The sequence below is a fragment of the Bidens hawaiensis genome, unplaced genomic scaffold (genome assembly GCF_021521415.1).
Source record: "Bidens hawaiensis isolate Kalapana, Puna unplaced genomic scaffold, B.hawaiensis_p1.1 tig00068797_1, whole genome shotgun sequence".
NCBI classification, from domain to species: Eukaryota; Viridiplantae; Streptophyta; class Magnoliopsida; order Asterales; family Asteraceae; genus Bidens; species Bidens hawaiensis.
The window spans coordinates 6,632-28,729 of record NW_027502147.1 but is presented as its reverse complement, the minus strand read 5'-3'; the positions used below and the strand labels follow the sequence as shown (position 1 = coordinate 28,729).

Below are 22,098 nucleotides of genomic sequence, written 5' to 3'. Positions count from 1 at the left end.
CAATGTAGCTAAAACTTTTAATGCAAAACAATAAATTTATTTATTTTCCAATAACAAAAGAAAATACTACATTTATTTGACTTTTTATTAATATAATCAAATGAGAGTTTATTGTTTTGTCTAAAACATTAACTAAGCTAACACACGATTTAAAACATGTTTTGTTTTTCTTTTCAAACAATTTTTATTTTTACAAGTAGCAAGACGTTAAAAACCCTAAACAACAAATATCATTTTAAAAACGAAGTCACACCAATTGCTCATTTGCTCCACAACATAAAATTAAAGTTGGAGCTGTTTTTTATCCAGAGATAGCATAAAATTTTAATACTTTTTATCACTTCTTGCACCAAAACATTCTTCCTAGCTAAAATTACATCATTTATTCACTTTCCAACACACAAACAATCCGTTAAAACTTAAAATAATACCGTGCAATACAATTTACTTTTTCTTTCAAATCATAACCTATAGTGTATCCTTAAAAGGTCCCAAAAAGAAAATGCAAAAATAAGACAAAATCCTACACCAAATACTAATCATAGACCAACCCGAATAAGCAACATAACACAATATAATATAATATAATTAAGACGATGATCCGAATTTTCTAAACTTTCATCATATATATAAACCACAAAACACCTAATCCAACTAAGTGTAACGAATCATAAAACCCTCCCTAATCACCAATCTATCCATAACCTAATTGTGTTGGTAAATATTTGCTTCTCACTATTAAAAACACACACCCATATATATATATATATATATATATATATATATATATATATATCACATGTATTTCCCGCCCAACACACTTACCATCCCATAATGGACATCCTCCATTACCTCTTCATTCTCCTCCTCATCCTCGTTCCACCTTCTCTCTCCCTCTCCCCCACCGCGGATTTCGACACCGCGGACGCCGACAGCGACACCGCGGCTCTCTCCTTATTCCGCTCCCAAACCGACACCCACGACCTCCTCCTATCCAACTGGACACTCTCCTCCACCACTCACTCAACCGCATGCTCCGCCCACTGGACTGGCATCAAATGCACCAACAACCGCGTCACCACCATCATCCTCCCCTCCCTCAACCTCCGCGGCCCACTAAACTCCCTCTCATCACTCGACCAACTCCGTATCCTCGACCTCCACAACAACCGTCTCAACGGCACCCTTTCATCTCTAACAAAATGCACCAATCTCAAACTCCTTTACCTCTCCAACAACGACCTTTCCGGCCCCATCCCGCCAGAATTCGGGTCGTTAGTTCGCCTTCTACGGGTTGACGTGTCCACAAACAACTTCGTAGGCCCCATCCCAGACGGGCTAGCAAAATTAGCCCGTCTGGTTACTCTCCGCATGGAGAGTAACCAGATCTCCGGACCTGTTCCGGAGTTGCTGGCAACAAAGATGAATATAGTCAACCTGAACCTCTCGTACAATGAGTTGTACGGGCATCTACCAGAAAACCTGGTGAATAAGTTTGGGTCTGATAGTTTTGCCGGGAACAAAGGGTTATGCGGATCGAGTCCGTTACCCGCTTGTTCGTCGATGAATAATGCTCCAGTTACCGTACAATCGAACCCGAGCTCGTTACCCACAACTTCAAATATTAAGCAAAGTCATAGATCAGGGTTACACCCTGGAGTGATCGTAGCGATAGTGATCGCTAATTCGGTTCTAATTTTGGTAATTGTGTCGTTTTTGTTAGCTTACTACTGCGGAAAACGAGCCACATCGGGTTCGAAGATCGGTTCGGATATCGGGAAGAGTCGGAGTAGCTATGGAAGTGATAGCAGAGTTTATGCTAACAATGCTGGTGGTGGTGGTGGTGGTGGTGATGATAATAAGTTGGTGTTTTTTGATAAGAAGAAGAAGTTTGAGTTGGAGGATTTGTTGAGGGCGTCTGCGGAGATGCTCGGGAAAGGTGGGTTGGGGACGGTGTATCGGGCTGTGTTGGACGATGGGTGTACGGTGGTGGCGGTGAAGCGGTTGAAGGATGCGAACCCGTGTGGGCGGAAGGAGTTTGAGCAGTATATGGATGTGATTGGGAAGGTTAAGCATCCGAATGTGGTGAAGCTGAGAGCTTATTATTATGCTAAGGAAGAGAAGCTTTTGGTTTATGATTATTTGCCTAATGGAAGCTTGCATTTGCTACTTCATGGTAATGTGTTATTTGATTATAAGTTACTTGATTTTGTGTATGTTTCTTGATTTAGAGCTTGATGTTGCTTTAGTTAGTCTGATTGATTAATTAGTTTGGTTGACACAAACACATAGAACATATCATGATTGTAGATCTTCCTGAACCTAAATTATCAGCGATTAAATGCTGAATCATTTGAAAAATTAGCCTTTTTCCCCTTCAATGTTGACAGGTTTTCTACGGAAACTTATTAGGAAACCCGTCAACATTGATGATTTAATCACTTACGGTGATCAAGTGAACAAATTCGAGATTTTGAGATTAAAATTTTAAAGATTTTTAATTTTTAATGGTTACAGGAAACCGTGGACCAGGAAGAATCCCGTTAGATTGGACAACGCGTATTAGTATGGTGTTAGGAGCAGCCCGGGGGCTAGCCCATATCCATGAAGAGTACAAAACTTCACGAATCCCTCATGGTAACATAAAATCATCAAACGTGTTACTAGACAAGAATGGTAACGCGTGCATTTCTGATTTCGGGCTATCACTACTTTTAAACCCAGCCCACGCCACGGCTAGACTAGGAGGGTACAAAGCACCCGAGCAATTCGAGACCAAAAGGTTATCACAAAAAGCAGATGTTTACAGTTTTGGAATATTATTAATGGAAATGTTAACGGGTCGGGCTCCAAACCAATACTCGTCACCTTCTCGTGTTGAGGAAGAGGAACAACCCGTTGACTTACCAAAATGGGTTCGGTCTGTGGTGCGTGATGAGTGGACCGCGGAAGTGTTTGATCAAGAATTGTTAAGGTACAAGAATATTGAAGAAGAGCTTGTTTCAATGCTTCATGTTGCAATGACTTGTGTGGCGGGCCCGCCCGAAAAGAGGCCCAGAATGGCGGAAGTTGTGAAGATGATTGAGGAGATTCGTGTCGAGCAATCACCATTAGGGGAAGATAATGACGAGTCACGTAACTCAATGTCGCCTTCGGTGGCTACAACCGAAGATTGACCGTTGGATGGTTCTTCCATCTTAGTTTGTTAAATATCAACCGTTTGATATGTTGCTTGTTTTCTCCTTTAATTTGTTATTATGTGGTTTGTGATATTGTAACGTTAGTGTGAAGAAAATTAAGTTAAGGATTTGAATTTAAATTTTAAATATTGGTTTATTAAATGTATTTAATAAAAATAATAAAGTAAAAGCTAGGAAAAAGAAAGAAAGTGAGAATTCAGGATTGCAAAAGCTCATGCTTGAATTGATGGTGTCCCCAGGACATCACTTTGCTCCATTTATTTGCTTTTCATGCTTTTACACGCTTGACTTCATTTTCACTCAAACCAAATACTAAATATTGTAATTTTCTATTATTATAATAATAAAAATCATAGAGAAAATTAAATTTTAGGTCTATGTGGAATTGTGGATTAGGGGATTTGTCGTCTAAGGATCAAGATAAATTATACTGGTTATATTGGTCATTAGTTAAAAAAGTGAGCTAGTCAAAGGTCGTGTGTGGTCGACCAATACATGACATTAGAGAGGGATTTGTCAAAGCAGGAATATGAGCTCTACCACAACATGATTTCTCTTAATTGAGAAAGCGTTGTCAGAGTCATTGGCCCAATAGCTTCGTTTAAGAGCAAACGATTACCAAGTTTCTTGTGAAAGGAGAAGGCGAATGGACAAAGCCAATAACTAAGGTATGTGAAAGTAGATGTCTGGGACACAAAGAGGAAGAGAGTAGAATATGATTGATTGAATGAATATCATTTCACGCTTATAGGTTCAAACCAAGTTGACATTTTCATATCAATTTGGGTTCTTTATGTTAAAATTCTACATATCAATTTAGTGTAAATACGTTTGTAAAATGGAAAAGTAGGGGGGGGGTGTTATAGGATTGGTATATAAACAAAAATAATTGGATGTGCAAGTAGTGAATGTGTATGTACCATTCGAGCGGAGAAATTAGGAGAAATTTTATATATACTCTTCCAAATTTGCCTATGTTCAAAGAAGACCTATTAGAAATTTATTTGACGAATACGAAAAATGCACTTGTACATTTTGCTTTATATGTTATATAGAAGACAATTAGTACCTCTCTGGAAGCCACCTCTTTATCCTGGTTTACATATTTACATATGTTTATAAAAAAAAATAAAAAAAAAAGCCTAAGAATTAATATCACATGTGACATGTAGTGCACTTAATCATAAAAAGGAAGGTGGTTGGTTATTTGGTAGAAATTTGAAGACAAAAAGCGGCAAAGGATATAGAATGCTCCCAACTTCTTTAACAATAATCTTAACGGAAAATACTTTAATTATTTCCGCAATTTTAGTTTTTGAGTTTATATATAATTATATAAAGACATGGATTTGATGTAGACTCCTTGTTTTCTGGAAAACGTATATATCATATTGATTAAATTAAACAATTAAAAATAACGTGACAATCAAATGATAAGATTGTATAATCGTGTATTTAATCATGCAATTTTTTTTAATTGCGTTAGTCTGGCTGGAAGGTACCCGAAGGGAAGCTCCTACATCAACCGTTCCTTATCCAAGTTCAAATCCCCTTACATTGTTGTTCTCCTCAGTAAGTAGAATACACATGTGAGAATCGAAACCCGAAACCTCCCAGGAGGAAACATTATAATAAACCACTTGATCACCCGAGCTAGCTGGTGATGGCATTTAATCACGCAATTAAGATGCTTAAGACATAAATTTGTTTTTGATTATCTAAGCAATCAAACAATTAACAAACAACTCAAAAATAAAATCACATCAAAATGCCAACTTTTATAGCAATGATTCAGTACACTTAATAACCTCAAAAACACAAATGTCAAAACACTTGGTTACTCCATAACCTACCATACATTTGTCGGTGGCTCCATCATTTTGTATTTCAAAATCTATAAACCATTTATTATCTAGCAAAAGAAAGTGTTAATTGTTTGATGTACTTGGGCTTGCACTAAAGCATCAGCCTATAAGGCCCAGGCTAAGCAAACGGCCCAACAATTATAATTTTTTAACTTATCAATTATCATGCGACATGCCATTACAAATTTACAATTATTAATTATCATGCGACACGCCATTACAATTAAACACCTTTGTGTCAAAACATATTAAGACTATCCGAGTTTTTTACTTAAGAGATTTGAAAAGAAAAGATAGGAAAATTTTTCTTTCTTTGTTTTTAAATTTTTATTAATAGAAAAGAAAGAGAATGGAAAGAAAACTTAGACTTTTTTCCTTCAAAACTTTCCAACCAAATATGGGATGATTGTGAAGGAAAGTTTATAACCCATTACAATATTACTAATTTATCATATCTCAATTCTCTTTTTCATGTTGATATGAGGACATAGTTGTAAAGTTAAAATTTGTTTACCTGTATTTTTCTTTTGATCTAACTCAAGAATATAATTAACACTTACTTTTCTTTTCTTTTATTTTAACTCGAGAATTCCTTTTAAATATATAATTTGTTTTCATTTCTTCCCCTATCCAATCTTATCATTTTTTTTGTTTGTATTTTAAACCCGAGAATGCAGTGTAATCCTAGCAAGCTTAAAATGACATCACTCGGAACATAATCAGGTGTGACGAACCAAAAAGCATGTAAATTGACATTACTAAAGATTGATGTACAAAAGTAATTGACATTACTTAGACGCAACTAGGTCTAATTTTCTCTTGATAGAACATAAAAACGACGATCCAAGAACCAGATCAACCCTTACTAAACCCATCACGAACACAAATCTTTGTCAAGTGAACCCATTTAACTACTAGATCCAATATTTAGGATAACAATTAATACAGATAACCGTTGTACTAAAACCTGTGGTTGATTGACATTTAACATCATGACTATACCCAACGCTCGGACTATAACTAAGACATCTATGTCAAGATAATAATATTAATTACACAACAAATACAAGAAGCAGGCTGCTAAAGCCATCGACGGTTAAGCTTTAGTCGATCCTTCCTGTTTGATCAATTAACGTGCGAACATGTTCTCCGGTTAAGGCTCTTGAAATATTTCCAGGCTCATGAAGATTGAATATCACAACTACAAAAATTAAAAAAGAAATACAAATGTGTTCAATAAAAATGTAAATAAAAAAATATTTAAAAAAGAGGCGTTATGAAAAGAAACAAACCAGGAATCCCATTTTCTTCACAAAATGTTGCAGCCATCATGTCCATTGGTGACGCGCCTCTAGAAGCTAAATCTCTATAGGAAATGTGCTCAAATGCAACATTGTTCATGGAGTCACATTCATATACACCGTCTGCGTTTGTACCTTTAATAAAGGCGTCTGCGTTAACTGCACGAAAACAATACACTATTAATGTTTAATAAAACTCTCTGAGGCGAGCAAAATGGAACAAACTTTACACCAATTTTCAGGATTCCAGCAACCAACTTTATATTAACTTTTCAAGTGTGACAAAAATCAATTTATATCAATAACTGATTTTAGCAACGAACCTCTTTTTAACTCACACTAGTTGACGTCATATAAAATGATCATTTTTGTTTGAATTTATAAATATAAACTTCTAAAACCTAAGTGAAACGAAAATTTCAAAAATAGTTATGGGTTTGAAAAAAAAGTTATTTCCATAAAATTAATATTCAAATTAGTAAATGCCGCATAAGATGCCATGTGGCAGATATACACCCCTATATGCACATCTACCACTTAAATAGCAGCAAATAGCTTTCAAGCTTATGAAATATTTGTTGCTAAAATTCATACTAATATGCAAGTTGGTTACTAAAATCTGGAAAAAATGTAATGTTTGTTTCAAATTCATGCACTTGCTTATTATAAAAATGTCAGATACCAAGAAGTTCTTAGAAAGGAAAACCAATAAGATTTGATATTTTTTAATGGTAATAATATTGCTGTTGTCAAGATAAATAAGTAGAATATTATAGATTGTGGGTCATACTCTCAGAAGCTCTAAGAGCAGCAGCTGTGTCGGTTGAGAAAAGCGGATTCCCGGTGCCAGCACCAATACCACCAAATATAACAACGCGCCCTTTTTCTAGATGTCGGATTGCTCTTTGTTTTCTGTACGGTTCAAAAACCTCGGGCATACAAAAAGCTGACTGGAGACGAGTCTGAACACCTAATTTCTCCAATGCTGACTGGATTAAGATGGAATTCATCACAGTTGCCATCATACTGGTAACATGTGAAACCCATTGTTCATCAAGAAAATTGTACAACTGGATATACGCATCAACATGCCATAGTACCAATACTTTAGTTTCATATATATCTTTCTAAATTTCATAACGTCGTACGTAACTTTTCAAAATACTAAAAATGTCATAGTTGTTAATTACAACTGTCTATTCATTGATTAAACAAGAATATAATGTGTAGGCATGTACACGACCGAACGTTAAGTGAACATACTTTTTTGTTCGTTTAGTCAAACGAACGAACAAGAATGTTCATTTGCGACTTTGCGTTCATTCATTTATCTTCGTTCGTTTACGTTCATTAATGTTTGTTGCTTTACATTTGTTTTAAGTTGATTTATTACATAACCCATTACAATTTAGTCTAGTCATAATAAACTTTTAGGCCCAACAAATTTACGTTCATGTTTACTTTTATTAGTGTTCACTTAGATACGCTCGATTATCTATATTCAGTTATGCTCGTTTCGATTATCTATATTCAGTTATGTTCATTTGTTTACGTTCGTTTATACTGTTAACGAATGAATACAAACAGAGTCATTTTCTTAACGAACGAACACATACACGGTCAATTTCTTAAGAAACGAACACGAACATAAAAGGCCCCTTTGTTTAGTGCTGCGTTTGTGTTCGTTCGGTTCGTTTACAAGTCTAATTATGTGACAAAATGATTCACAGTAATAAGTAATTGGTTAAATCTACTTACATAGTTACATTAGAACTTATACATATAATATTGTGAAATTTAGAAGGATGCGTATGAAATTACAAACCTTTAGAAAGATATATATGAAACTAATTCATTTGGGTAGTTAAAATAAAAACCACTTATTGCATCAACTTAGTTATCAGCTTAATCTATGCATGTGTATTATCATAAATTTATAATTGGCAAATCAGGAAATAATAATAATATTACCCAATCTGATAAGCAGTGCTTCTATCCATACCCGTAGCTGAAACCCATGTGTCTCCACAAAAGAAATTGCGCCCACCAACCACTATTGCCACCTGAAAAAGAGGCTTGCATGTTGTAAATCACATTCATATGAATTTAAAGTTTTGTAAACGTAGCATATAATGATATGATAATAATAAAAATGAATACCTCAACACCAACATGGCATGCCATAGATACTTCTCTAGCAATGAGCATGGCCACCTGCATAAATAATAGACCAACTCACACGATTGTAGACATATTATGTGTGTGTGTGTATCCTTCTAAAGTCCATAATAGCATATTTATACCCTTTCAAAACACTAAAGACAAACATATTTAATCCATTCTATATTAAACAAAAGAAAATCAAGTACTTATAATTGTTGTTTTTAGTGAATATATGAACTAAAAAGTACATTAGTACTGTGAATCATATCAGAGCATAATATTATTGACATTTATTCAGTGAAACAAACTGTTATAAGTAACAGGTTTTAATCTGTTTAATAACAAATGGATAAATAAGATATCATTTGTGTCTTTACAAGGAAAAACTTTATGAATCTTGGAAGAATGCGTATAAATAATTGTAGGTTTTTGGAGGACATTATATAAAACTGCCCCAAAAAATAAAACAAGCATACCTTTGGGTCAGCACTGTGAGGGCCAGTTCCAGCCAAAGAAGCACCACTAATCTTAAAAACAACTCTTCTCCATCTTGCACTTGCTACTGGTTTTGACTTCATAGTTGTGAGTTGACAACTTGGACTAGATGTTGCTGTTGCATATCTGCAGAAAAACATTGATTGGATACTTGTTCAATGTTCATACTAAGAACCTCATGACAGTTAATAATGAACACAATGCAATTCAATATCAATATCAGGGATGTAAACGAGCCGAGCGTTCCTGAACTACTTGAGACCGGCTCATTAGAAACTCAAACCATGCCAAGCTTAAACGAGCTCGGGCCTAAAAATAAGCTTGCTTAATAAACGAGCCCGGGCTTCACTTTTCGAGCTCGAGTCAGCTCGTAAGCCTAAACATGCTTATCTTTTATCTAATTTTTATTTAATATTTTTTATAATAAATATTTTTATGATAATTTTTAATTTTTATTATATAAAAAATATGATAAAAATAAGTAAATTTTATGTATTATGTTATATGTAAAAGTTATAATTAAAATATATAAAAATACAGATTTATATATTAGTAAAATAAGTAGTAAGTAATAGACAACAAATGAGTCGAGCCCGAGCCTAGCTCAGCTTGAAAAATTACTCACAAGCCGAGCTAAAGCTCAAGCTGAAGAAAACTACTCACGAGCTGAGCTCGTGCCTAGACGATCCCGGGCTCGACTCAGCTCGTTTACACACCTAAATATCATATATTCATCTTTAATTTCAGTAAATCATAATTAAACTTGTATAAACAACAGGGTTGCACACCTCTTAGACTGTCTACCAGGACTACTCATTCCACTGCTAGTATTATTATTATTATCATCCCCCAACGCAGTCTTCATTGGCAATGTATTCCCAACAATCTGCTCCATCTTCTTAAACCACGGCCAATGGCTCGTTCCATTTCCACCATTCGTGTTCATATTATTCATCATCCGATGCCGTTCTAACTTATACCTTTTCTTTAAATTATCCACCTTGTTTTTACACTGCTCTACGCTCTTCGTCTGCTTCTCGCACCTCTCCGTCACAATCGCAGCCACATCCTCCCAATCTCGACCCCGCAGATTGCCTCGATTCAGCTGTAGAAACTTATCGGAATACGCGTCTAACAAACACGCGATCGCTGAATCACTCCACTCCTCTCGATCCTTCCGGTACTCTCCGCCGGAACTCGAAGCTGAGATTTTATGTTTTTTACGGCGATCATCTACAATCAAAGCATATTAAAAAAGAAATCAAAAATCATTCATAAAAAACAATACAATTATTGTACTATTAATCTTTACTATGTAAGATAATAATAATAATGATAAATGATAGGTTTTGTTACCGTAATTATAGGGAGATCCTGTTCCTCCGTCACTAAGCTCTTCTCGACCATTGATTCTAGATCTGTTCGGATCGCAGTCGGTTTCGTACGGACCGGCGACGGCAACCGGTTGCGAACAGAAGACGCCGGAATCATGTCTGTATCCGTCGCCGTTGGATTCCGGTACCGGTGAGTTGAACGGATTCGGTTGAGAGGAAGATAATAAGTGTGCGGTTGCGGCGAGCTGGTGGTGGTGGTGGAAATTAGAGTTTGATTGGTGGGTGGTTGTGGTGGTGTTGTCGGTGGTTAGAGGGAAATCGTCGTCGGAAGATGCCATCGGCGTTAGGATTAAGGTTAGATTGCCGGTGAAATCGGAGACGACGTTAACTTTCGGGTTAAAGGGAAACGGAGTTTGTTAAGACGTGAGGGTAGAAACGTCACGGCATGTGACGGGGCCGTTAGTCAGTGTCTAAACATAATCATGCTTTTAATGTGTGGACCCCAGGATTGTTTACCAAATAAATGTGCCGACCGGAGTCGAGCACGAGCTTGGCTTGGTTTGGCTTATGAGTGCCCGAGCTCGAGTTCAGCTAGCTCGCGAGTCTTTTAAGCTCAGGTTCGGCATTAGCTCAGCTTGTGTTGTTATATATTTATTAGTTTGTATATGCTTTTTTTATTATATTTATATATTTTGAGAAAAACCTTAAACAAGTTAAACTCAGCTTGAGTTCAGTACCAGAGTCTAAAAGAGGTAAACCTTAATGATAGACAACGTCAACAAGCCTAAACAAGCTTCTCATACTTGAGCTCGAAAAGTTCGGCTCGTTTCAAGCTTCTTATTGATCCTAGCTCGAGCGGCTTGGCTCGGCTCGTTTGCACTATTATTAATAACTATTGCCTGTCGTTTGACAACATAGATTAGCTTTTTGTAAAGAGTGTTTAGCGTTTAGGAATTAGGTTTGCTTGTGAAAAATATCAACATGATTCAACTTCACCTTGTTAAAAACATGTCTTGAAGTATAAGTATTCATAGTAATTCATCCGAAATTCCAAATACTCGTTTAGTTGGTTACAAGGCATGAAGGCTAACTGAATAATCAAAAGAGGGTTGTGACACAGCTTGTTGTTTGTTTACCTACCACTTCATGATCTCTCGTCCACGGCCAATGTGGGATTTGCCTAAGAGTTGGACGATGTTGTGTTTGCCAAGAGTGTTACAGACAACCCTCCTTTGGACTCATCGTCCTCGATGAGGCGTATCCCATCATCCCGAACGGCACAAGAGTGGATCTGATACCACCTGTAACATTCGGCCCCTCGCACCACCAATATTGTCTGCTCTGCCCACGAAGAGCTCACGGATTTGTTTTTGGTTGCCCAAATGAAGACTTCTCAGGAGGTCACCCATCATAGTATTACTTCCACCTAAGCACGCTTAACCGTGGAGTTTTCATGTGCTCCACAGCCAACTAAGCCCAAATGCGTTGGTGATTGAAGAGGCAAGACATTTACTTATGAACCAAGGATCTCTCTTGTCAACGGCCGATGTGGGATTTGCCTAAGAGTGTGACGATGTTGTGTTTACCAAGGGTGTTACAACTGTAATCGTTTGAATGCTTTTTTATTAATTGAAAAAACAAGATTTTATTTATAAAAAAAAAAGTTTTGTGTGTATAACGTATCCAAATAATGTGACCTTTAGCTTCATATGTTAGTTAATTGCAACATTCTTGTGGAGGTGTATTGGGATTAAACCCCGGCCCACCTGATTTACTTTGGGACACGTAATTTACCTCTTTCATGTTGGTTGTGTAACCAGTCGTTGAAAGACGCCCGGTGATGACGTACACAATAACAATCTTGTGTCTTTGTATTGTCTATTATTTGAAACATTAATAATTTTTGTGTCTTTACCGGTTTATGTATGTTTATCGATTATGGATATTTTGATAATTTGATTTTATTCACAATCAAGTGTGATACCTTAGTCGCCAATCTCCAAGGTGTCGCTAACTTCCTAATCAACGCCAACATTTATATCGGGAGCGGTAACCATAAAAGGATTATTGAGGTAAAAAAAACATAATCCTAGGTTTATTTGAGCTCGGACTCCATAACTAAACACGCTTTAGTTGAGGCTCGAGCTCAAAAAGGCTCGGCTCGTTTCAAGATTTTTATCAATCCAAGCTCAAGTAGCTCGCGAGCAATTCAGCTCGTTAGCACCCCTACAAATAAGCATTGTTGTTTGCCAACATAAATTAGCTTTGCATAATGAGTGTTTGGGAATCAGGTTTGCTTGTGATAATTAACATGATTCAACTTCACATTGATAAAAATATGTCGTGAATCATTCATGGTTTGGATCTTAGGATAGTAATGGACTCGAAATTCCATACACATTGGTTACGAGACATGGAGGCTAACCGAAATAAGATAATGTGAACTTTAGCTTCAAATGTTAGTTAATTGCAACAATCTTGTGTGTCCTTTTATAATCTATCGTGCTGAAATATTCATGGTTTTATGACTTCATCGTTTACATATGTTTATCGATTTTGGACATCATCGTGTGTGACTCCTTAGTTCATGATATGTTTTATGTGACAACGTAGAATTTTAGCAATAGAAGTTTGAATTTTTTAACGTACAATGTAAACATATTAGTGATTGTTAATGGTGTAGTGTATACAATAGGTATTTTTATCTAGATTAGTTATGACATTATTTTGTCGAGAAAACACTATAGAATAGTAAATCCTAATTATATAACATTCTGAATTTTTAGTGTATATATTTTATGAATATTTTGATTTTATATGTATTTTGGTTTTGATGATTTCTTATTATTAAAAACAAGAACTACGAATACATATATATGTCAGTGCATAAAGGCCCTATCATAATATGCCTCAAAAACAATAATTGGGTCCAACATATCAACAACTATTTGGATAAATATAAAAGGAGGATAAAGATAAAATTGAATTTAAATTAAATCCAATATTTTGTTGGCATGATTTCAATTCAATGATAATTTTATTTTCAGTAGAATCGGTTTTGCCATTCAAAATGGGTGGCGGCACAGCTTGTTGTCCGTTTACCTGCCTCTTTATTGTAATTGAATCCTTTTATTTAAAATGAAAATAATACACACAAAAAAAAATTCAATGATTGTTTGAATTGGACTAAAATGCTGTAAATAGTCAAATTAGGGGTTTAAAAGTGTTAAGTGTTGGATTACTTGTCTAAAGTCTAAGTTAAATGCAATAAAATTCATTGATAACTAGTAAACATCACTTTCACCAAAAATTCATTGATAAGAGCAATCGTTCATGTAGAACCCGACATACTAACCGGTCTCCAAGGTGTCACTAACTTCCTAGTCAACGTCAACATTCACCAAGGTATCCAATTCGTCCTAGGACATTATTCACACCCTCAACTATCATAACATGCACTCTATCTTCATTGTTAGAGGCAGTGCCGGCCCTTTTTGTAACTAGGTGAAGCCCTAGCTTAGGGCCACCAAATTTCAAGGGCCCCCAAGTTTTTATGACTAGGGCTTTAAATGTTTCATATTTTGTATAGATAATTTGATGTTTCTCACAGATTTTGAATGGTTATCAAAGGTATTCATAGGTTTTTTTTAAGAAACAATGAGCAGTGTGCAATTTTCATTAGACATATTTTTGAAGTAATAGTGAGTTGTGTGGGATTTTTATTCGATATTCATGTTTGCGTAGATTTTAATTTATTATTTTTTTCATGCTTTTATAGTTTTCAAAGAGAGGAAGCAATTCTGGTTTTTAACTTTGTTCATGCAACAACATTGCATATCAGCTTTCACTCTTACATAAGCTGTATAAGTGTATATATATGTTTTTCAATAAAGTGCACTTACATATCTAAGTTTTGATCAAGAACATGTTAATTTGACCAATCTAAGCAATCTTGTTAACACTGTTAAATGTAAGTTTATTACTTAGCACTTAGTTTATCATTTCAAGATTTAAATTAACGTCTTTCCAAACCTATTTTATATTTAATCGAAACTTGCAATCTAATGTATTGGCTATAAATTTTGCCTTCACTTGGCACTTGGCAATATTTAGAATCTTCAAGAAATTTGACCGGACATGATTAAACTGCAAGGTTTTTGGAAAATATATAGTGTTTGGCAATCATGGTTCGACTAATAGAAGTTTTGACATCAATTTGTTCTCATTGTCTTGCAGTTGATTCCGTTTTCTAGTATTTTTTTTATTTCAATGGGTCGTCCAGACTGGATGATGGCCCCACTCGCTTATTTTGCTAGGCTTACGTGATTCTAAAAGGGCCTCAATTTTGAAGTTCGTTTTAGGCCTCTAAAAAGGTTGGGCTGGCCCTGGTTAGAGGAAATATCCGGTGTTAGATTCTTCATGAATCCTGAGTGTCTTTTTCTTTGGACAACAGATACTAAACCCAAACCTAATGGGAAAACCCGAAACATTTGGGATAGGTAATGCCCGCCCTATTGGAGTATGGGTCGAGTTTAGGTCTGGTATGGGATTGTAATATGTCCAATTACTCGATAAGATAGCCATGTTCACCCGAGTAGCCCGACATATAGTATACCTTAAAAATTATGATATATTTTCGGTGGAAATGCTATTTTGTTCTTTTTCTTTTTCTAGTTTTTTGATAGACTTGGATGTATCATATGAAACTTGGAACATTATATATTTGTCAAAACTTGTTTATAACAATTATTAGTTGTAATTGATTAGGTATTGACATCGTTTTATGGTAATAAATTCTTGTAATTTGTATTTGATTAGTAGTTACTTACCGATATAGTTGACTAGTTATCATTTGTCAAAACATGACAGATACCTTACACCCCAACGGGTTTTCTGTCTGGTATACCCGACAAGTATTTTAAATAAACTAACGGGTACACCTAACACTCACAAGTTTGCCTAATACCTTATGTGCCGAAGGTTTTAGGACTGGTTTGGGATGTGCTTTACTAACTAGGTATGGATTTGGAATGCCTACACCGGTGCCAAATCTAACCCATTGCCATCTCTAAATAGCATTAAAATTATCAACCCTCAAAGAAATGGAGTTTGGGAAAGACAGATATATACTTGACGAAGGAATGGAAGGGTCTATGGTTCTAGCACGTTTGCCCTCTTGCAATCTATCCAATAGTATCCAATCCCATACTTTTACAAGGATAGACATCCAAAAATGCCTTCAAAAATCCCAAGGACGCCATGCGACATGCTTTTAAAAAACATGTGTTTCTTTACCTCATAATCTATCCTACCATATACTTGTGCATGGACATGCACCCAAAAATACCTCCAAAGGATGCTTACTTAGGCTTAAAAACACTTGTTGCTTGATGCTTTAATCGGTTTAGTTTGTGACTTTGTGTTACAATAAAACCGAAGCAGATCATTTAACAAGTAACATGGTATCCTTAACATAAGCGATTTTTTTTACGGCTAAAACTGAAACCGTATCTTAATCTAAGCAAGTTAAGTGACAGGTAAAGCTAAAACTATATCTTGATATGCTGGATTGTAGGTAAAATTAAATATCTTAATAAGTGTATATTGAGTTTGTATTCTGTTTTGTATGTTTATAAGGATTAAAATTGAGTATTTTAATAATGGATGTATGTATCTGATATGATATAATGTGTATACATTAAAAGTAATATATCTGAAAAAGTGTCATTCACGCCCAGTGGGACTCGAACCCACAATCGCCTGATTAGAAGTCAGACGCCTTATCCATTAGGCCATGGGCGCCTCTTGTTTATCCGCTACACTTAAATTTATATAACAAGAGTACATCATTATTATTTCAAAATCAAGCTCTTGAACTATTTCAAGCAACAAAATATATGAAGTAAAAATGATTTACAGCATGCTTGTATCAGATACTTTAATCTTCATCAAAAGAAAGCAACAATACAATCATAACGCCGAAAATAGATCTTACAGTGAACGTGGACGAAAGAGAGACATTAACTTATTAAACTTATATTTTGAATGCCTTTAGATAACATAAACACGATTTAGACGTATTGGTAATCATTAGAGAACTTCAATTTTAAGCTTGTTTTTCACTCGACAAGCTAAATATATGATACACTAAGATCACCTCATGGGCATAATACTTGCTAAACTACAAAACTATGAAATAACAAAACCAGAAACCCCTTTTTATTCTATTCTTTATCAAAAGCTACATTAAGACATGAAGCAAGGGGTATTAAATACTGTATCATAATTTCGATTTTTCTATAACAAAACTTTGCCCCAAACCAAACTGTGGAATGTATGATATAAACACAAGTTTAAATAATATTGTCAAATGATGCGTGCATGCAAACGATTTCTAATCTTCAAGCTCGATGATTTTAACAACCGAAGCATCTCCAACCTTTTGGCAAACAACAACTCGATCGTGTGATTTAATCACTCCAGAGGCTTTTCCGTGGTCTAGTGCAACCTTTAGAACTGATTCATTTGTTGCGCTTGTAGATTCAGCCTGTAAATACAAGAATCGGGTTACTAATATATAAAGAGATTTTAGTGCTTTGATGATTAAATCTTTTTACTTTTAAATTATATATAAATTCCAACTTACAGGATGTCGAGGGTCGGCAAGCATGGGGAAAAGACCTCTAACAATAAGTGATTGCCTTGCCTAATCGTTCATTTCAAATAATAACAAAAAATTAGTTTTTATAAAATAAACTGTTGTGAGAGAAAAAAAAAACAAGAGATAAGCATACCTCAAATGCACCACTGAAACTCCACCGTAACTGATTAGTCTTTAACCGAGGAATGACAACTGATAGAACAGGCATTGTTGGCCGATACTTTGCAATTAGTCTGCATTTGAAACAACTTATTTGTAAGCATACGAGAATATATTTTTATTTACTAAAGTGCCACCCATTGATTAAGCATAAAGTACCTTGCAGCTCTTCCAGATGAAGTGAAGCAGATAATAACAGATGCTTTCACTTTAATGGCTGCACGAACCTAAAATAACGATTAAATATTCTTATCAGTATTTTGCATTAAACAAAACGAGCTGACCGAGCTCGAACCAAGACAAGCTTAAATGAGCAGAGCCCAGGTCTCATATACAGACCTTGACTTTTATAATATATATATAAACTTTTCTAGAGTAAATTAAACTTTCGGTCCTTTACATTTACACCAAATTGCATGCTGTGTCCTTTTAACTAAGGTAATATTTTAAGCCCTTTTCACTAATGAAAATTAATTTTTCCTATAAAGTCCAGTCATGTGCCTTTGCACGTGAGACATTTTGGTCATTGTAAAAATTAAATACTATTATGTATATATAATCACGAGAGCTCGGCTACACCCCTAGATACAAGCAAGAAATAAAGGATACCGCAGACGAAGCAATTGATTCCAAGTGAGTCATTGGTTCTCCAACATATTTGACAGTTTTCTTGAAGTAAAGATCTTGGTTGAAAACCTTTTCTGCCTGTAAAATTAATTTTATTAAACAAGAACATAAATAAGACGCATTAAATTTCCAAATGATGATATGTTACCTCAGCACAAATTTTACCAACAATAGATATCGTTTCAACAGGGTATAATCCACGCAGGGTCTCAGCACCAAGAAGAATTGCATCACTTCCTGTAAAATATATGATGATTATTTAACAGGAAATTAATGTGCTGACATGTAAATTTATAGGATTTAAGACAAGATATTAACCATCTAATACAGCATTAGCAACATCAGTTGCTTCTGCACGAGTTGGTCTCAGATTGTCAGTCATGCTATCAACAACACGAGTAACCACTGCGGGTTTTCCAGCCATGTTACACTTGTAAAGAGCAGCTTTTTGAAATAAAAACACCTGCACAATTTATAGTAGTCGGATTAAAGCTTGAACAAACATTAATATATAAAAGAAAAAAATGGCCCAAGAAGATCCCGAAGTGAATAAATTACCTTTTCTGGTGGAAGATCAATGCCAAGATTTCCACGTGAAAGAATTATACCATCTGCCTCTTGAAGGATCTCGTCAAAGTGAGTTAGACCCTGTAGAACAAATTGAAGATATTAAGAAGTTTAAAGACAAAAAGACTTTTTTTTTTAAAACACAAAAAAACATATAAATGGATAAAATCATTACCTCTACATTTTCAATTTTTGCAAAAATTTGAGTTTGACTAAGATCACCAAGTTTAGAAAGATATTCGCGGGCCTGCAATTGTATGTCAAAACGATAAAAACAACAATATAGATATAGTGGCAGTACTAGCACATGTGCAAAATATAAATATGGGCAAATCTGTAAAAGCACACTTACTTCACGAACATCTTGTGCATGGCGTGTGTATGACAATGAAAGAAAGTCGATTTTGTTTGCAACGCCCCAAGAGCTAATGTTCTGAAATAGGGAGATAAAACCGCAAAGCACAACTATCAAATAATTAATCAAGTAACTTATAAACAATATCATGAAAGAAAAAAAGATTAACAGTGCTAGCTAGCCATTGTTTGGTCACTTTTACTTCATAAATAATCATGGAAACGGTCCAAATCATCGAAACACATAATTTTAGGATAATTTGGCAGCAAATCCTGACAATTTGGTTTACTGATAATAGCACACAATAATGTTTAGCAGGCAAAAAGTGTTGCACATTTTTCTTAACATAATTCACCAAGCATTATGTTTTATTTTCATTACAAGAATGAATGAAAAGGCACTTAACAGTTAAAATCCCTAAGCGAGTTAGAGAGACTATTTAAACCTGATGATGAACCTAAAAGTATTTGATGTGCAAAATATACAATTTCCATCATTTAAGATATTTAATGTGAAAAAAGAAACATTTGTCCACGAGTAATTACCACTTTTTTTGTTTAAACTAAATGTAACCAAGTAGAATATGAATTAGGAGATAACATGTTCAATTATAACAGCTTTCTTATAGTTCAATGGTGCGGCATTATGCTCTTGATATTTGAATTTCAATTTTTTTTTGCGCTTATGTAAGAAGCTTCTAAATTCAATTTTCTATTAATAAACCGCCTAGATAAAAAAATTGAAGCAAAAATCTCCTTAAACTGAAACAAACAATTGTGAACATGCTCACCGCTTTATCTTTTTCGGTGAGTGTAGGCAGATCAATATGAACTTGAGAGGCATGGAGAGTAAACAAAGACCCAGCTAAAGTTGCCGAATTTTTTATCTTGCAATCAACATCACTGCCATCCACTTTATCAACCTGCTCAAATCCAGTTAAAAACAAATCATTTATGCTTTCAAGATTTGGTTTTGCATGTGTGTGCTTAAAATGGGATGTGTCGATGTGAAAATCATATTTGTGCTAATTGCTATAGTTTTAAAATGAACGGAAAAAAAAGGAAGAAATCGGATACCTCCAGCCAAACAGATGTGGTTTCACTTCCAGTGAACAAGTATTGACCAACGAAAATGGTGTCAGCCTTCTTCACAGCCTGTAAAGATCATATAAACAGTCTCATAAGCGTATAGGAACCGCTACAGTATGTTACCAAAATGCAAAACTTCAAGAAATTTTGTGGGTTTTATCGTAAATTATCACATATTAAATAAAAGCACTAAAATTAACTGAGCTACAAGTTTTCATAGTTTCCTTGTTACATGGATGACATCAATTACTTAAGTTAAAATCAATAAAGATAATAATGATAAATTGGGCAAAACCATTTTCACCTTAGCTAATCCATCAAAGTTGATTGGCAGTACTTGAGAAGAAGCTTCTTGACCTTTATCAGGGGTCAAAATAACATTATCATCCTGTTGAAGAGATATGGCCTTCTCACTCTTATTCACAACCTGCATCTCAGCGCCAACTGTATCGAGCATTACCTGGAAATAAAATGAATTATTTTAAATGAAGATAAAAATTTGTAGTTACATGAAAATGATTAAATGAAATAGGTTATAAGGAAAGAAAAAATAGCATACAGCACAAAGTTTCTTGGTGCTCTTGATCGCGGTCCTCAGATTATCCAAAGTTTCCTGGTGATATGCAGAATCTCCCCATGAAAAATCAAATCTAGCAACTGAATCACATTAGAACACACCAAACGGTCAGTAAATAAATCTCATTTATTCCTAACTAATGGAATCAAAGACAACTTCAAAGTGCAAAACTAGATGGGGGTCAAGGGGCACTGGAGATAGAAATTAATGAATAATGATCATCTATATGCATAATATTATTTCGGCGTTTGAAAACTACAATGCAGCATCGGCTTGCATGCTTGCCATCACTATACGAGTATAACAAATAGGGGTGCAAACAAGCCAAGACGCCCCCGAGCTACTTGAAATTGGATTAATAAAAAGCTTAAAATGAGCCGAGCCTCAACAAAGCTCGTTTAGTAATTGAGCCCGAGCTCGAGCCTTGTGTATTTTTAAGTTGTAACTTGTAACTCTTTTCGAATTCTAACTATTAACTTTACACTACACAGCTGAGCTCAAGCCAAGCTTTTGCTCATTTAAGGTGCCGCACACGAGCTCGAGCTGATCATTTAAAGTTATTCTCAAAACACATAAAATAATTAAAAAATGTATACAAGCTGATCCCGAGCCGAACTTGAGCCTCAAATGAAGCCCGTTCAGTAATCGAGCCCAACAGGGCTTAACAATTTTAAAGTCTATTGGAATTCTAACTAATAATTTTACACCGCACAGCCAAGCTTTGTTCATTTAAGGTACTGCACACGAGCTTGAGCCGAGTATAGGCTTGTTAAAGGTTATTCTCAAAATATATAAAATAATAAAAAATGTATATAGATTAATAACTAATCAACAATTAAAACGAGCTGATCTGGAGCTTATTTACATAAGAAATCACAATTGAATTAAAAAAACTGACCAGACATGCCAGCGTTGAGGCAACCGGAGATAACATCAACCGAACGTGACCGAGGACCTAGGGTTCCAACTATTTTCGTCATCGCAGGGAAGAAATTCTACAAATAAAAATTCACAATTAATTAATTCAATATAACCAGATCCTACACATAAACGAGGTGAAGTCACATACGATCAATTCGAAACAGATCTGTAATTGAAATATAATAATAATAATAATAATAACACTTACAGGTTTAGAAGGCTCGAGAATTGATGCCATGCGGATAGGCTCTTCGAGAAGGAGGTGATTTGAATGCATATTGATTGAAATTATTAACAGAAGATTACTACTGAAAGATAGATGTAATTAATTCAACAACAGGAAATGAAATGGGAAGGTAGCGTCAATCGGATGGAGGAGAATTGGTTATAAATAATAATAATAATAATTAAAACAAAGAGGAGAATATGGTGAACTGACTTCCGACTTTTGTCTTCAAACACGTTAAACTTGTGTTTGGGTGGGGGTGTTCAAGTGTTAACACGCCACATAGTTTTTGACTTTTCTTCCACGGTTGTATCCATCCTAAAACAAGTCGGCTTTCACGTATTGTATCTTATCTTATTTTATCTTACTGTACTTTTTTTTTTGGAACGACAACTAAGTACGTCGGTACTTCATATGCGGCCCCTATTCACTAAAGGTAGCCCAAGCTGGTCACGAGCTCGGACGGACGGAGCCTCTAGCGGTCCACCTATTAAGGGATTCCCCGGATAAAACCTAACCCTCACGCCTGCCAAACGGCACGACAACGAGGAGCCGGTAA

At 35.2% G+C, this 22,098-nt stretch overlaps 3 protein-coding genes and 1 non-coding gene across 5 annotated transcripts; 1 reads left to right on the top strand and 3 right to left on the bottom strand.

The window, feature by feature from the left end:
- The first annotated feature begins 830 nt into the window (after positions 1–830).
- LOC143605255 (leucine-rich repeat receptor-like protein kinase PXC1) lies at positions 831–3,247 on the top strand. Its single transcript, XM_077081434.1, has 2 exons — positions 831–2,176; positions 2,518–3,247. The coding sequence occupies exons 1-2, from the start codon at positions 835–837 to the stop codon at positions 3,174–3,176; spliced, it is 2,001 nt and encodes a 666-aa protein (XP_076937549.1). The 5' UTR covers positions 831–834; the 3' UTR covers positions 3,177–3,247.
- Positions 3,248–5,967: 2,720 nt separating this feature from the next.
- LOC143605256 (uncharacterized) lies at positions 5,968–10,935 on the bottom strand. Of its 2 annotated transcripts, XM_077081435.1 has the most exons (8): positions 10,381–10,935; positions 9,813–10,257; positions 9,006–9,150; positions 8,527–8,580; positions 8,338–8,429; positions 7,157–7,392; positions 6,358–6,525; positions 5,968–6,266 (listed from the first exon to the last, which is right to left on the bottom strand). In XM_077081435.1, the coding sequence occupies exons 1-8, from the start codon at positions 10,694–10,696 to the stop codon at positions 6,169–6,171; spliced, it is 1,554 nt and encodes a 517-aa protein (XP_076937550.1). In that variant the 5' UTR covers positions 10,697–10,935; the 3' UTR covers positions 5,968–6,168. The 2 variants fall into 2 exon arrangements, with proteins under 2 accessions (XP_076937550.1, XP_076937551.1); XM_077081436.1 differs by lacking the exon at positions 8,527–8,580 and having other exon boundaries at positions 10,381–10,934.
- A 5,152-nt stretch (positions 10,936–16,087) lies between these two features.
- TRNAR-UCU (transfer RNA arginine (anticodon UCU)) lies at positions 16,088–16,160 on the bottom strand. Its single transcript has one exon. It is a non-coding gene; the product is annotated as a tRNA-Arg (tRNA).
- A 395-nt stretch (positions 16,161–16,555) lies between these two features.
- Positions 16,556–21,714, bottom strand: LOC143605257 (pyruvate kinase 1, cytosolic-like). Its single transcript, XM_077081437.1, has 16 exons — positions 21,522–21,714; positions 21,291–21,387; positions 20,375–20,472; positions 20,120–20,275; positions 19,804–19,881; positions 19,518–19,649; positions 18,725–18,805; positions 18,548–18,619; positions 18,364–18,453; positions 18,124–18,268; positions 17,954–18,042; positions 17,788–17,883; positions 17,338–17,405; positions 17,153–17,252; positions 17,005–17,064; positions 16,556–16,905 (listed from the first exon to the last, which is right to left on the bottom strand). Exons 1-16 carry the CDS (start codon positions 21,588–21,590, stop codon positions 16,753–16,755), a joined length of 1,584 nt encoding a protein of 527 aa, XP_076937552.1. The 5' UTR covers positions 21,591–21,714; the 3' UTR covers positions 16,556–16,752.
- Positions 21,715–22,098: the final 384 nt, after the last annotated feature.

Coding starts and splice junctions, on each gene's coding strand:
- LOC143605255 (XM_077081434.1), top strand. CDS start 835: ATGGACATCCTCCATTACCTCTTCATTCTCCTCCTCATCCTCGTTCCA. Junction 2,177..2,517: donor CTTGCATTTGCTACTTCATG/GTAATGTGTTAT, acceptor TAATGGTTACAG/GAAACCGTGGACCAGGAAGA.
- LOC143605257 (XM_077081437.1), bottom strand. CDS start 21,590: ATGCATTCAAATCACCTCCTTCTCGAAGAGCCTATCCGCATGGCATCA. Junction 18,620..18,724: donor ATGCACAAGATGTTCGTGAA/GTAAGTGTGCTT, acceptor ATACAATTGCAG/GCCCGCGAATATCTTTCTAA. Junction 16,906..17,004: donor TTGCCGACCCTCGACATCCT/GTAAGTTGGAAT, acceptor TTGTATTTACAG/GCTGAATCTACAAGCGCAAC.
- LOC143605256 (XM_077081435.1), bottom strand. CDS start 10,696: ATGGCATCTTCCGACGACGATTTCCCTCTAACCACCGACAACACCACC. Junction 8,581..9,005: donor CTCACAGTGCTGACCCAAAG/GTATGCTTGTTT, acceptor TTATTTATGCAG/GTGGCCATGCTCATTGCTAG. Junction 6,267..6,357: donor TGAAGAAAATGGGATTCCTG/GTTTGTTTCTTT, acceptor TAATTTTTGTAG/TTGTGATATTCAATCTTCAT.